This window comes from Patella vulgata, chromosome 6 (assembly GCF_932274485.2).
Source record: "Patella vulgata chromosome 6, xgPatVulg1.2, whole genome shotgun sequence".
NCBI lineage: Eukaryota > Metazoa > Mollusca > Gastropoda > Patellidae > Patella > Patella vulgata.
The window spans coordinates 42,030,564-42,044,300 of NC_065884.2; the positions used below are offsets into that span (position 1 = coordinate 42,030,564).

Here is a 13,737-nt window from a genome sequence, read left to right on the forward strand (position 1 = left end):
CATACATATTCCTTCTATCCTAAGGAACATCCCTATTATTTGTGGTCAATACCCAACTTTCAGGGGCAGAGCTACGCCCATTTTCTTTTTTTTTATGTCTGTGTGTCACTTGCAGACCGCATTTCTTAATCGATCGTCTTGAAAACTGTTTTATACTTATTCCTTTATACTTATTCCTTAAGCCTAAGGCTGACCTCTATTATTATTTTTGGTGTGTGTCTTGTCTTTTGCCTACAGGCCGCAATTCTTAACAGATCCTTTTGAAACTTTGCATACCTATTCGAAACGTCATGCTTTTAGAATAAAGACATCGATTGTTTTAAAACAAAAATTGCGTTCTGTTAATGTGAACGAAATGTTAAACTGATAGCAGTCCTACAACTCAGTTTTATTTCACAGACCCTCAATGCAAACTGGACCATATCAAACAAAACAGGAATGTGGACGTATATTGCTGCGTTAGCGATGCTCTTGTTAAATTAAATCAAAATAAGGCTGAACCTTTCTAACCTATTTAATATCGGAGAAATCTGATGCCATCGAGAGTTGATTATGGCCTGGATCAGTTAATTACTGTCTAATTAATAATTTAGAAAACATTCCAGGCCTAAAGAAAGACCTGCAATAGGCAGATTTAGCTCTTGCATAATGTATGTTTAACTAAGTTGTTTGTTTTATTGTTTACAAGTATATAATTTCTCATCTTTTTATCACAGTATTATTGCTTGATAAAGATGATAGAATAGTTGAAAAATCTCCAGTTCAATTACCACATGCCATTGAAACAAGTGAAAATATGAGCATGTTTATTTATTATTCCTCAGAAAATATAACAAAACATTCAATTAAAAAAAAACAAGACATATATTATTTTTTTCTTTGTAAATAAAACAATAATTAAAAAATTCATAAATATAATTAACAACAATTAAATACACATTGGCCCCATATACATAAAATCATACAAAAACACATACTCACATAAATATAATATTAATACAACTGCTAACATCAAAAGCTTAATTTATAAAACTAACATTGCCTAATAGGTTACATTAATACATAAGCAATTGCATTAGGGTGTAAATGGTATGCATTGATAATAATTTGTAATACAGAACTTGAACAAACAGGTTTCGCTCTCAGACACCCAGAGTTGACAATGGGTTTTAGAGAATGACCAACTGCAAACTACTACAGTAAGTATTCAGGGTAAACACAAATCAAGCTCAAACTAAATATTTGTTTCAACAATTAAATTTAATAATTATTGCATTATTGAATGTGTTAAATAATGATCACATTTCAAATATTTTAATCTTATAAAATAAATAAATTACATAATTAGAACATGAAGTAACTGAAAAGCAAGAACAATTGAGTTCATCTTGTGCCTGCTGTTCAATTGAGCTCTGTTTATTCATCAATTGAGCCCATTATTGATTGATTAGGCCTTCTTCAAATATATGTATTCACTTGTCATGAAGATAATTTGACATAAATGTCTTAGAACTAAAAATAAAATATGTAACAAAATCCTAAGAACTTTAAATGTTCTAAGTCGATCACAAAGTCAGGGGAACAGACTCCACGAGTTAATTTGAACGATCATACATGTGTACATTTTAACAATCATTAAATTATGTGGAGAGATATCTTTTTCACCTAAAAAACACACCTCAGATTGTCTCATTTATATACTTGTATTACATCATGTTTTGAAACTATAAAAGGATAAAATTTCTCATACTACATGTACTGACGTAAAAAAGAGTAAATCTTTTTGAATTCCATCAAAAGTCTGGACACAAAATCTTGTCATCTCCCTCATTTATCTCAATATATTTTCCTAATTGTTCTTTTAGTTTTTCTTGCTCTGTTTCACCAAATCCAATACATTCCAAATAATTCTTAATACAACCGTACCTGGAAAATAAAAGTATAATATTCAATGACACTGTTCCCAAAATATGGAAGAGCAATTAGATATACTTGAGTTTTATATTTCTAGTGATGATTTTGTTAGTAGAAAATTCTTAATATTTTCAAGGGCTTCCATATGTATCATGTAAAAAACAATGTCTTGATTTTATTTTTCAGTTTTTGTCAACAATAATTTGTCTGGTCTGCAAGTTGTTACATGCAACTCGCCGTCTTTGTGTAATGAGGGAGAGGTGAGGGTTGATGACCACTCAACATAATCTACGTCATATCGAGACTAAAATATCATGCAATTTTATTTCGATAATGTCATTTACAAGCTTGGAATAGAAACCAGACTCTAGACTAAATGACAGATCTTATGATCAAAAGTGCACATATGTTAGACCACTTGACCCCGCCACCCCCTCCTTTGTATAGTGATCAGAATTGACTTACTTTTCACAAATATAATCCAATAATTGATTCATAGTATCAGCTTCTGCGGTTACAAATTCTTCACTCATATGAAATCTCTTTACTATTTCAGTGTATAGTCGTTCCTTCATATTTAATGTACCCATCTGTAAATTGATACAACACAAGTTATACTCTTTTTACCCAGAACAGTATGTAAAATACATGTACAATAAAATGGAGTTATGTAACTGTAACAGGGATGGAAATAAGTTGCACCATTACTTTCTCGGTAGACTTAACTGCTATGTCTCATGTTTTTTTCAAGTTCTATTTGCGATAGAAGAAATAAATTGTATTTGTGTTAAAAAATACATTTTAAATTGTAACATACAAGTAAAGACTTTGCAGTAAGATAATGATCTGAATGTCACAGTGTAACAAACTATACACTGTAGCAATTGTTATCCATAATATGCGATTCAAAGACTTCATCAAAGACTTCATGTAGAAGCTAGGTTTTTTTATGTCAAGAGTGTGCAATCTTTTCATTGAAAATAAGCCAAAACAGTTCAACTGTTCTGACAGCGCAATCAGAGATTATAGTTAATATTGTGGGGGGCCTGGGACAAGTCAATGGGGTTGGGGAGAGGAGGGGGGGGTAAATTAAGAAGCACTCCCAGAAATTGTTGAAAATATATTTGATGTAAAAGGGGCCCTATCGAATGCAACAGCCAGCCAGGGGTTAAAATGGGCCCCATGATTGTGGACCAAATGAAGGCCCAAAGAATGACCTTAATATTTTGACATCTCAATTAGTACCTCATCCAATGGAACTTTTGATCTTGTACTCCACTCAAAATGGGACCACCAGCATCTGACCTACTTTGCCCATTGTAAGGGGTGTAAAGCTGGGGAGGGGTGTCGGTTTCAAAATAAGTGGAGGCACTGCAGTCGGTCTCAGAATTATGTATTGTCAATTAAATGAATATATCTGTGTATACGTATGAACCCCCTAGAAAAAAGCTTGCACCAGCTCGTGGTTGCGTTACTCGTATTAGGGGCCGGTGCATCAGTTGGTCTCATTTTTGCCAAGCACCACTCCATACAAAATCGATACGTAGGCCTACACCCCTGCCCACCGTAAATACGATACTGATGCATTCGTGTACATTATGTCCAACAAAAAGAAAACCTGTTGAAAAACATTAGTACATGTATCTATTTCAGTGACCTGTATGTGAAATTGTGGACGTAGAACTACAATTAAATATATGCCTCAACAGAAATGAACTAATTTTGTTGTCTTTATTGACCTTCCTGTGAACATTTAATCCATAGACAATAAGTCTGTCAATATTAGCGTAATAAATGTTACATAAAAATACTGAATTAAATAAAACCTGATATAACAGTTTCTTTTTGTACTGATAAAAGGTCAAGTGGCTTTAGGGGTTAAGAATAAATATTTACCCTTGATAAAGCATATTCTGTAATGATATATTGTCTGGGTAAACCAAGACAAGATAAAACTAATGCTGATACTATCCCCGTTCTGTCTTTGCCATGAGCACAATTAATTAAAACTGGATAATTTTCATTATCTGTTAAAAGCTTCAAAGCTATAAAATATAACATAAATTCATTTGAAACTTATTTTCAAGAATTTAGTGGTTTAAACAACCTTGTTAAGCTGTTTGTTTACATGTTTTAATGGGATGAGGGTGTATGCATAGATATTGAAATCATAAATAACAAATCTGCGATAATTTAATCATAAAATACAATTGGCAAAAAATTGGGTAATACATTAAAAAAAGTGAGTTGACCTATGCTCTCAGTCTCATCTCCATCTTCTTTTTTCCAATGTATTCAACAATAATATTATAATGATGATAATAATAATAATGTTTCATACCTGCACAAATACTTCTCTGGCTCATGTCAATCATATCTTTGTACTGGCCAATCAGACCGGTTGGATTTAACACGTTCCGTGCAAAAAATCGGACAAAATACATGTAACCTGTGTTGAAAATAATGTCTATTGCAAGAAATATTAGAGAATAGAGTTGCAGATACCATGGTGCTCGTTTAAATACTGTCCAAATATAGGCTGCACTAAAAAAGTCTAACAAGATATGTTGTCCAAGTGGGGTGTTGTCTGAACTTTGATCTCCAGCTTCCTGGTTCACTTTACCTTTTGCTAGTTTAGTAAACCATTCAAAATTGCATCGTCTGTTAGGAACTGACTTCAAAATGACTGTTTCATTTGGCTTATAATTTCTTCCGTGCGGAAAAGCCACTTTGTAAACAGGATAGGTTTCATCCAAAACTTTTTTACCATTAGCTTTCCTATATTCCTTCTTGGATCTAAAGTCCAATATTCTCTTAATTTTTAATTTTTTGAAAAATGACAATCCTCTTTCGTCCAATAAATCTGGGCGTGATGATCGGTACAGAACTACATTTTTTGACTTTTCTGAGTCTGCATTGGTTTTTGGCCCCCAGAGAACCCTGAAATTTGGCAAAGATGCAATTTCCAAAAACAACTTTTCACTGGGGGCTGCCATGTTGATGTATGCACTGAATAAATTTTGCAACTATGATTGGTTGAAAGAAATAATACCTTTTCTAAGGTAAGGGGGAGGTAATGCAATCTATCTTCAGAATAAAATTTACCGTTACACTAGTTACAGAGCAGTTATATTTGTTTTGATGGGTAGTTTCTCTGATCAGCTTACGATATGTTGACAGTTTCATTGTAACTGGCATTCCGAAGAGTTAATAATGTCAAACATGTCGAATGGCAGCGATGAGTCGCTGGGTTCCACCGAGGAGATCATAACGGTTCGTGAAATTAAGCAGCAGACACCTATAATGACAAGATCTGCCTTTTCCGTCGGAAGGGATCACAGTGATGAATCCAATAGTCAGTGGTCACCTACAAGATCCCCAACACGATCCTCGCAAAATGCAACGGTAATATATTAAACTATTCCGTTAAAATCGGTATCTTTATTAGGAGGTACTTTAAAACATTGTGTAACTACCGTATATTAACTCTTGAGTTATTGTGCTTATTTCACATATAACTTAATATTTCCACTTTAAATTTGTGATAAAATGATTGTGTGGAAATGAAAAATAAGAAAAAAAAGTTAGATATTCTACAACCAAGATTTATCCACGTTTTATATACTTTATCATCAACGAATATAAAACGTATTTTAAATGAAAATTGCCATGGACACAAAAAATCTATTGTATTAATTTTATAGATAAGATTAATAAAATTATGATAAATTAACTTTTCTTCAAGGTCAGAAAAAATATGATAATAAAAACCCATGGCTTGGTTTTTAATCAGTTTTTTGTCACATTCATTAATAATGCATTGATGAGAGAGTTTGTGATAGGGTAGAATGATATATATTTACCTTACAGAAATATGTTGCAACTAATTTGTGTATATATGTTGTTTAAATGGTATTAAGTAATGTTATTCCAAATAGTTATTTTTATACGCCCACATTTTCATGTGGACGTATTATGCGCTCGCTCCTGTCCGTCTGTCCACATTTAATAGGTCACAATTTTTATCCGATTTTGGCGAAACTTGACATTATAGGTCTATCTCCCAAAGGTCTCGGCTTCTTTCGATAGTGGCATGTATCGGACCATAACTTCATGGATCATGTCCTCTGATTGTAAGAAAAATCACGTTTTTAGCTTGTGGACACGCTAGAGGTCACAATTTTCATCTGATTTTGATGAAACTTGAAATGCATGTTTACATGTATTACCCAAAGATCTTGGTTCCTTTCAATATTCACGCATATCGGATCGTAACTTCCTGAATTATGACCCCTGATTGTACAAAAAATCACGTTTTTAGCTTGTGGTCCCTCTAGAGATCACAATTATTGTCCGATGTAAAAAAACATTTGAATATATCACTGTTACACCGTAATGTTGGTTGAGTTCAAATTTTGTGAAAATCAGACCAAATTGCCACCCCTTTGTACGCAAATAGTGTAAACATCTGGTATATCCAGGTTGTGGACCTTCTAGAGGTCAAAATTGTGATCCGATTTTGATGAAAGTTGAAATACTTGTTTATAAACCAAAGATCTTGGTTCCTTTCGATATTCACGCATATCGGATCATAAGTTCCTTGATTGTACACCAAATTGTGTTTTTAGTTGTGGTCCCTATAGCGGTCAAAATTTTTATCCGATTTAAAAAAAACATTTGAATATATCACACTAATGATGGTTGAGTTCGAATTTCATGAAAATCGGACCAAAACTGCCGGACAAAATGGCCACCCCTCATATGCAAATAGTGTAAAAATATGGTATTTCAAGGCTGTGTACCCTCTAGAGGCCACAGTTTTTATCCACTTTTGATGAAACTTTACATTTATGTTTATATCACAGAGATATTGGTTCCTTTTGATAATCGCACATATCCGAACGTAACTTCCTGGATTTTGGCCCCTGATTGTTCGAAAATCACATTTTTAGCTTGTGGACCCACACGCTAGAAGTCACAATTTGTATTCAATTTTAAAAACTGTTTCAATATATCAGCGTTACACATCAATGAAGGTTGAGTTTGAATTTCGTAAAAATCTGACTGAAACTGCCAGACAAAATAGCCGCTCAATGTATGCAAATAGTGTAAAAGTATGTAATACCAAGGTTGTGGTGTTGTGGACACTCTAGAAGTCACAATTTTTATTTGATTTTAATGAAACTTGAAATGTATGTTTATAATCCAAAGATTGTGGTTCCTTTTGATATTTGCACATATCAGACTGTAACTTCCTGGATTATGACCCCTGATTGTACGAAAAATCTCATGTTTATCTTGTGGACCTTCTAGAGGTCACAATTAAAGAAGACAAAATGGTGATATATTTATAAACTAAAATTACCCAAAGAACCCTCAGAATCTTTTTAACAAGATAATTATTACAATGGTTGATTTTCAAGTGTTTACATATGTGGTTATCTGGCGACTACATTATAACATGTGTATTGAATAGATTGTCACGGAAGGTTCCATTATATACTTAGCAATCTGATTAAAACACAGATCCTATTTCATTTTGTTTTTTTTATTTTGTTTTACCTGTCTTCACAACACTTGGATCTGGAAGAGTTGTTATGTAACAGGCGTTCTAGTTGATGTGAGGAATTAGCCAATGAAATGGTCTGTCACAGCGAGTTCTTGGCGTGTTCTGCACAGAACTGTGGGTAAACCCCTAGAAATGTCAACGCTGATTGATTAATCAATGTCTGGCGTCATAGGGTAAAAAAAAGCCGATCGTATGACCCTTGACGTGACCTTCCCAGTACAACTGGTCAGATCTTCATGTAGTGTAGGCCATTGAAAGTATAAAAAAACTAAATGAAATATAGATCTGTATTTTAATCAGATTGTATACTTAGAAAATATAATCTAGTTATTATATATTATACATCAGGTATTATTATTTTCTTCTTTTCAGGGAAACTTAAGAGGTGATCATCCCTTTCCTCCTATTATACCATTAAATGTTGGGGGTGTTACATACATGACAAGATTATCAACATTGTTACGTTATCCTGATTCTATGCTTGCAGCCATGTTTAGTGGAAGGTATCAAATAGATTTGGACAAAGACAATAATTTCTTTTTGGATAGCAATGGTGCCATATTTGGTCATATATTGGAATACTTGCGACATGGAACATTACCACCATATGATATGTGTAGTTTAGTTCACAGGGATGCAATGTATTATGGACTGGTTGAACTTGCTGAACAATTGTCTTTAAAACCAGAAATGGCCACAATTGCCGTGCGGGAAGCTCACAGGGGTCAATTTCCTAACTACCAACATGTAAAAGAGACTGTGATCAAAGTTGGTATTGAAAATGCCACTTGCAACAAAATTGGTGGAGTTGTGATTCATGCAATGAGGACGGAATTCAAACCTAAAGTACAAAATTTTAACCCAAAACATGGTTGTGTTGTGGAGCAAGCACATGTTAGTGTTGGACCATGGGAAGGTTTAGCAGACGAAGAAGTATTTATACGATGTTTAGAAAGTGACCTGATTGAAGAAGGCTTTAATATCAAATCCCATGATGGCAAAAGAAAATGCAAATATTATTATGGCCAAACTTGCCAAAAATTTGTTTTTAGAATTCAGTTTGTATTTGATTAATATACTTTACAGCCATGCTTCCTTATAAGGGAAATGTGGTATATATACTCTTCAAAAAAACGTAGGGGATATTCAGAAACAATACACAGTGTTTAAGGTCATGAGACGAAGAAGCCTATTGATTTTCAGCGATTTCCGATAATTACTGCCAGAGTTATGGCCCTTGATCACTTTGAAAAATCTTGTGGACGCTCTAGAGGCTAAAGTTAATATCCAATTGACTTTAAATTTATACACAGTGTTTGAGGCCATGAGACGAAGAATCATATTGATTTCGGATAATTACAGCCAAAGTTATGGCCCTTGATCACTTTGAAAAATCTTGTGACGCTCTAGAGGCTAAAGTTATTATCCGATTGACTTCAGATTGATACACAGAGTTTAAGGTCTTGAGACCAACAAGTATATTGATTTTCAATGAATCTTTATGAAATGAAATGAAATGAAATGGAGTTTAACGTCCTACTGTTGAATCTTTATGACTTGAACAGCTAAATCCATGATGTTAAAAATTTCGTATACTAAACGTTAGCATGGGGCAGAAGTTTATAAAAACCAACAAATTCTAATGATTTTCTTATAATTACTTAATGAGTTGTTACTCTTAATCAGATTTTAATGTAGTATAAATGTCTCACTTCACCAATCCTCAGACATTCAGCAATTCGTCATGGCATGCTCCTAATCAACCGTCCAATCAAGATTTGGGGCAATCTGACCCACTCCTCTTGCAGTGCCACGGTCAATTCTTGCAATGTTGTCGGTTGACGTCGACGAACACGCCTTCCGATCAAATTAAACGTAACACACTAAAGCAAAGATACGCTTAACAGTAAATCTTATGCAAGAACCGATAGGAAAGCAAACATGGATAGGATAAACCAGCAAGCGGCAGTTTTCATCAACCCTTCCTTGAAGTGTCAAATTTGACAATGAACCCCTCCCATGTGTATGGTGCTATTGCGTGTCGTACATGCAGCTCAGTGGTTCTGTTGGGGAGATAAGTTATTCATCTGTGAACATACTCTCAAAGCATGTCAAGTGTCCATGATTATTTATCATGTCACAACTTGCGTAGGTATTTGATTTTCAATATCCCCAACTTTTTTTGAAGAGTATATATATATATACAATACAAGAGAGAGAGAGAGAGAATAGGGTTTAATGTCCACTCAACACAAACTAGGTCATTTCGGGACTAACACATGGTTCAATTTTATTTCAATAGTTTGCTTGCGCATAGGGGTCTTTTGCAGTGGGAGGAAACCGGAGGACCCAGAGAAAACCCACAAGGTTGGACGGGCGACTCTACTCCTTATCACGTATAACCGGGGAATCAAAACCACACTCAATACCACAAGACAGTCACATTCTATACATGTGTTCTGTACATGATATGCCATGCATTGGCTAAGTATTCGCTATTCAAGAATCAACCAATAATCTGCGAGTTAATGCACAGAGCATAGGTATATAAGGCTGTATCTTTTCCCTTGTATCTCATTGTCTTCGATATCACTTCGGTGCAAGCAGACATTAAATATAGCTATTTCACACACACACACCCACACTTGACACACACTTGTACCTATAGAAAAGATAACAATATTAAATTAATTTACCAGAAACTTTCACCTTTAATATTATGGTATAAAATGTGAGATTATAGTATGTATTTAATATATTTGTGATCCTTGATTTAAAGTTGTATATACATGTAACAGACTGTTTAATGTTAACGCTTGTTTATCTAGCAAAGGGTTTATTATACTTAGTTTTATTGAAGAAATATACCAAAATTATATTTCTAGGGCCTACACACAGTGATGATAGTTTCACTGTTTTTAATGTATTTATGATAATGATTTTGGACACATCTTTAATCAATAGATATTATAAGTAGATAGTGACTGTGATATTTCACAAATAATGCACTGAACTACATGTATGTCCAGTTACTTCTTCACTGTCTATAAAATACTTTTAAATATAATCTTGATTTTATTTTTTTAAACACATTTACTTTCAGTCCTATTCTTTGATCTCACATACATTAATCTTCTTTCTATTCCTGTATTTCATACAACCACACTCAAAGTGTGGCTATATTTTGATCACCCTTGTGTGTCTGTCCTATTCATAATAATTTTTAGGTTCCTGGTTGGGGAAATTAGAGCTTTAGCCATTTTTGATGACATATACAAGCAAGTAAATGTGTTGTTTCATCATGTAGTTGTGTCCTATTGAATATTTATGATTTTCAGTGATTATTAACAGAGTTTTAGCCTTTTATTCAAAAATATTTCTGTAATATGCTAATTTTTCTGACAGACTTCCATGTGGTGATAGCTCCTGTGGACTATGTAGACAACAGAATTATCAGTGGCTGTACATCATGTATAATTATTTAAAGTTATTTTTGATCACTTTATTCTAACTGTAATATTAGTTTGTGACTTGCCTTTAAAATTTTACTTAAAACTTAAAAAAAACATAACAACCATGCCTTATACCCATGATATATATGTGTGGTTTAATGTTCGAGTGTTGTTTCAATATACTCTTCAAAGAAACTGCAGAAATGCACTGATGTTTTTAATAGAAGCAACCAGTGTGTGTTAATAACTGGCCAATTGTTTACACATAAACATAAACAGTTCATATGGGCGGCTTATCTGATGGCCCCATTTCTCTGGCAATGAGATACACTGTCAAAAGTAAAAATGGACGTTTTTGATTTTTGTCTTAATAATGAGTAATTGCTCCACCAATCCTTAGAGGCATGCTCCTAATCAACCATCCACGACCAATTCTTGCAGTGTTGTCGGTTGAAGTTGACGTCGATAAACACGTCTCCCAATCATGTCCCAGACATGCTCTATAGGGGAAAGGTCAGGACTCATGGCTGGCCAAGGCATATGGACAATATGGTGATGCTGGAGGTGGTCATTCATGACACGAGCGCGGTGGGCATGGGCATTATCATCTTGAAAGGTGAAACTTTGACCTGCACGTTGAGCAAAGGGCAGAAGTATCGGTGCTAGGATGTGGTCATGGTAGTACACACCAGTGACCCTTCCTTGAACAATTCCCCATAACAGACCCATGCCCAAATCTGTCATGCTGCCTGGCGTTATCGTTAGCATAACGCTCATTTACACACCTCCAAACGCAAGCTCTCCTATCGGTCAAATCCAGAGTAAATCTGGACTCATCTGAGAACATTACACACGCCCATCAACGATTACCCCAATTCTATGCTGCCTACACCATTGACATCTATTTGCCATGTGCTCGTGAGTTAATGGACGCACAACACGTGGTCGTCGCGCATGCAAATGGGCTGCATGTAGGCTTTACAGGACCTGTGTACAAATGTATCGATCCTGGGCTTATCATCAACATTGTGTGTTTGTTGGTACCGGTTCCACAGTCTGCTGATCACAGACTGTTACACATTAAGCATGTTGGCTACTGCTCGCTGTGTAGAACCCATTTCAAGCATGCCAATAGCATGTAGACGTTCATCATGCTTAAGAAGTCTCATTGCAAATTAAACATAACACACTAAAACAAAGATATGCTAAACAGTAAATCTTATATGCAAGAACTGATAGGAAAGCAAACATGGATAGGATAAACCATCACGCGTCAGTTTTCATAAACCCTTCCTTGAAGTGTCATATTTGACAATGTACCCCTCCCACGTGTATGGCGCTATTGCTTGTCGCACGTGCAACTCAGTGGTTCTGTTGGGGCGTTAAGTTCTTCATCTGTGAACACACTCAAAGCATGTCAAGTGTTCATGACTATCATATCACAACCTGCATAGGTATTTGCATTTCAATATCCCCTACTTTTTTTAAAGAGTATATTATGCAGTATCTTGCTCCGACCATTAAACAACTTAAAATACTGATACACTACCTTGCAAGCACATTTCAATGAAATTTTCATGCAAGTCCAATATTTCATCTAGTATATATAATTGCCAGTACCATTATTTATAATGAAATTTTTAATAGTTTACGATTGGGACTTCTTTTACCCTTACCAATTTAACAAAGATGTAGGCTATGAGATTTATATGCAAATTCTCTGCGTTGTTTTTTAATTATTATTAATTTGGCAGGTTATATAAAATAATTATATGTACAGATATCAATAGTCATATTATAATTAACTGTGATTTAATGTTTTATATATTTGTTACTACTAAACCGGTTATATATTATGTTTGTATTTTAGCTTAATGTTGCATATAGTCATTTATTGGTCAAGATATTATATAAATCCAAGATGCAATGAAAATATGTTTTTCTTTCCTTTTGAAATTATCTTAATAATTATGCCTACAAGCCAGAAACATAAATAATCAAAAATAAATTTTAATTACAACAAAGTTGATATTATGTAAGTTTGTGTTGTGTAGGCTGTTGCAATATTAATATTAAGTGTAGCCATTGTTTGATGGTCGTTTACTAAAGAATGTTATGTTCTTTTATTTAATATAACTGTGCCAAGAGATCTATTGGTCTATGCATCTGGAGTCGACCAATCACATGCAACACATTACCAAATGTGTTGCATCCCCACATGATTTTAAATCAAGATGTGGTGGAGATACCAATTGAATAATGAAACAGTGCATAAATTTTGGTGTAATTTAAATTGAATTAAAGCGATGCCATATATTCAACATTTATTTTTAGATAATGGCCAAATTGATTTAGCCCTAGGTTGTTGTAGAGATTATTCTTGTTTTATGATATTAACAGGGCATTCCCAACCATTATTATATTAATATGGTAGTCTAACATGTTTTACACTTTAATCTTATTATATTCTAGTTATGAAAAATATAAAAAATAGCACTCTACAGTTTACTTTTTCTTATTTTTAATATAGCTAGATTTATCATTTTTCAATTCTATTCCAATAATTTGCTTGTGTGTAGGAGTGAAAGGTAACGAGTGAGAGGTGACAAGAGAAACCACACACGATTGGATAGGCGACACATACAAGCTTGGGATCGAAACCAAGCCATAGACATTTTGATGTCACATGCATGCGTTAGACCATGCACCCCCCCCCCCTCTCCCCATGAGATTTAAAAGGTGTGTGTTTGGGGGTTATAATGGTTGGAGGAGTTACAAGGTCAGTAAAAATTACATGATTTT

General features: G+C 34.2%; 2 protein-coding genes across 2 annotated transcripts; one reads left to right on the forward strand and one right to left on the reverse strand.

The window, feature by feature from the left end:
• Window positions 1–370: 370 nt before the first annotated feature.
• Window positions 371–4,946, reverse strand: LOC126823290 (uncharacterized). The gene is made up of 4 exons (XM_050552036.2): window positions 4,256–4,946; window positions 3,811–3,959; window positions 2,380–2,504; window positions 371–1,926 (listed from the first exon to the last, which is right to left on the reverse strand). The coding sequence occupies exons 1-4, from the start codon at window positions 4,908–4,910 to the stop codon at window positions 1,794–1,796; spliced, it is 1,062 nt and encodes a 353-aa protein (XP_050407993.1). The 5' UTR covers window positions 4,911–4,946; the 3' UTR covers window positions 371–1,793.
• A 59-nt stretch (window positions 4,947–5,005) lies between these two features.
• Window positions 5,006–13,436, forward strand: LOC126823299 (BTB/POZ domain-containing protein KCTD7). The gene is made up of 2 exons (XM_050552051.2): window positions 5,006–5,319; window positions 7,856–13,436. The coding sequence occupies exons 1-2, from the start codon at window positions 5,128–5,130 to the stop codon at window positions 8,555–8,557; spliced, it is 894 nt and encodes a 297-aa protein (XP_050408008.1). The 5' UTR covers window positions 5,006–5,127; the 3' UTR covers window positions 8,558–13,436.
• Window positions 13,437–13,737: the final 301 nt, after the last annotated feature.

Bases quoted from the DNA above. Each gene is read 5' to 3' on its own strand.
- LOC126823290 (XM_050552036.2), bottom strand. From the start codon at position 4,910: ATGGCAGCCCCCAGTGAAAAGTTGTTTTTGGAAATTGCATCTTTGCCA. The intron at 3,960-4,255 runs GTATGAAACATT...TATATTTTATAG, and splicing joins CCAGAGAAGTATTTGTGCAG to CTTTGAAGCTTTTAACAGAT. The intron at 1,927-2,379 runs GTAAGTCAATTC...TTTATTTTCCAG, and splicing joins TTGGATTATATTTGTGAAAA to GTACGGTTGTATTAAGAATT.
- LOC126823299 (XM_050552051.2), top strand. From the start codon at position 5,128: ATGTCAAACATGTCGAATGGCAGCGATGAGTCGCTGGGTTCCACCGAG. The intron at 5,320-7,855 runs GTAATATATTAA...TCTTCTTTTCAG, and splicing joins GATCCTCGCAAAATGCAACG to GGAAACTTAAGAGGTGATCA.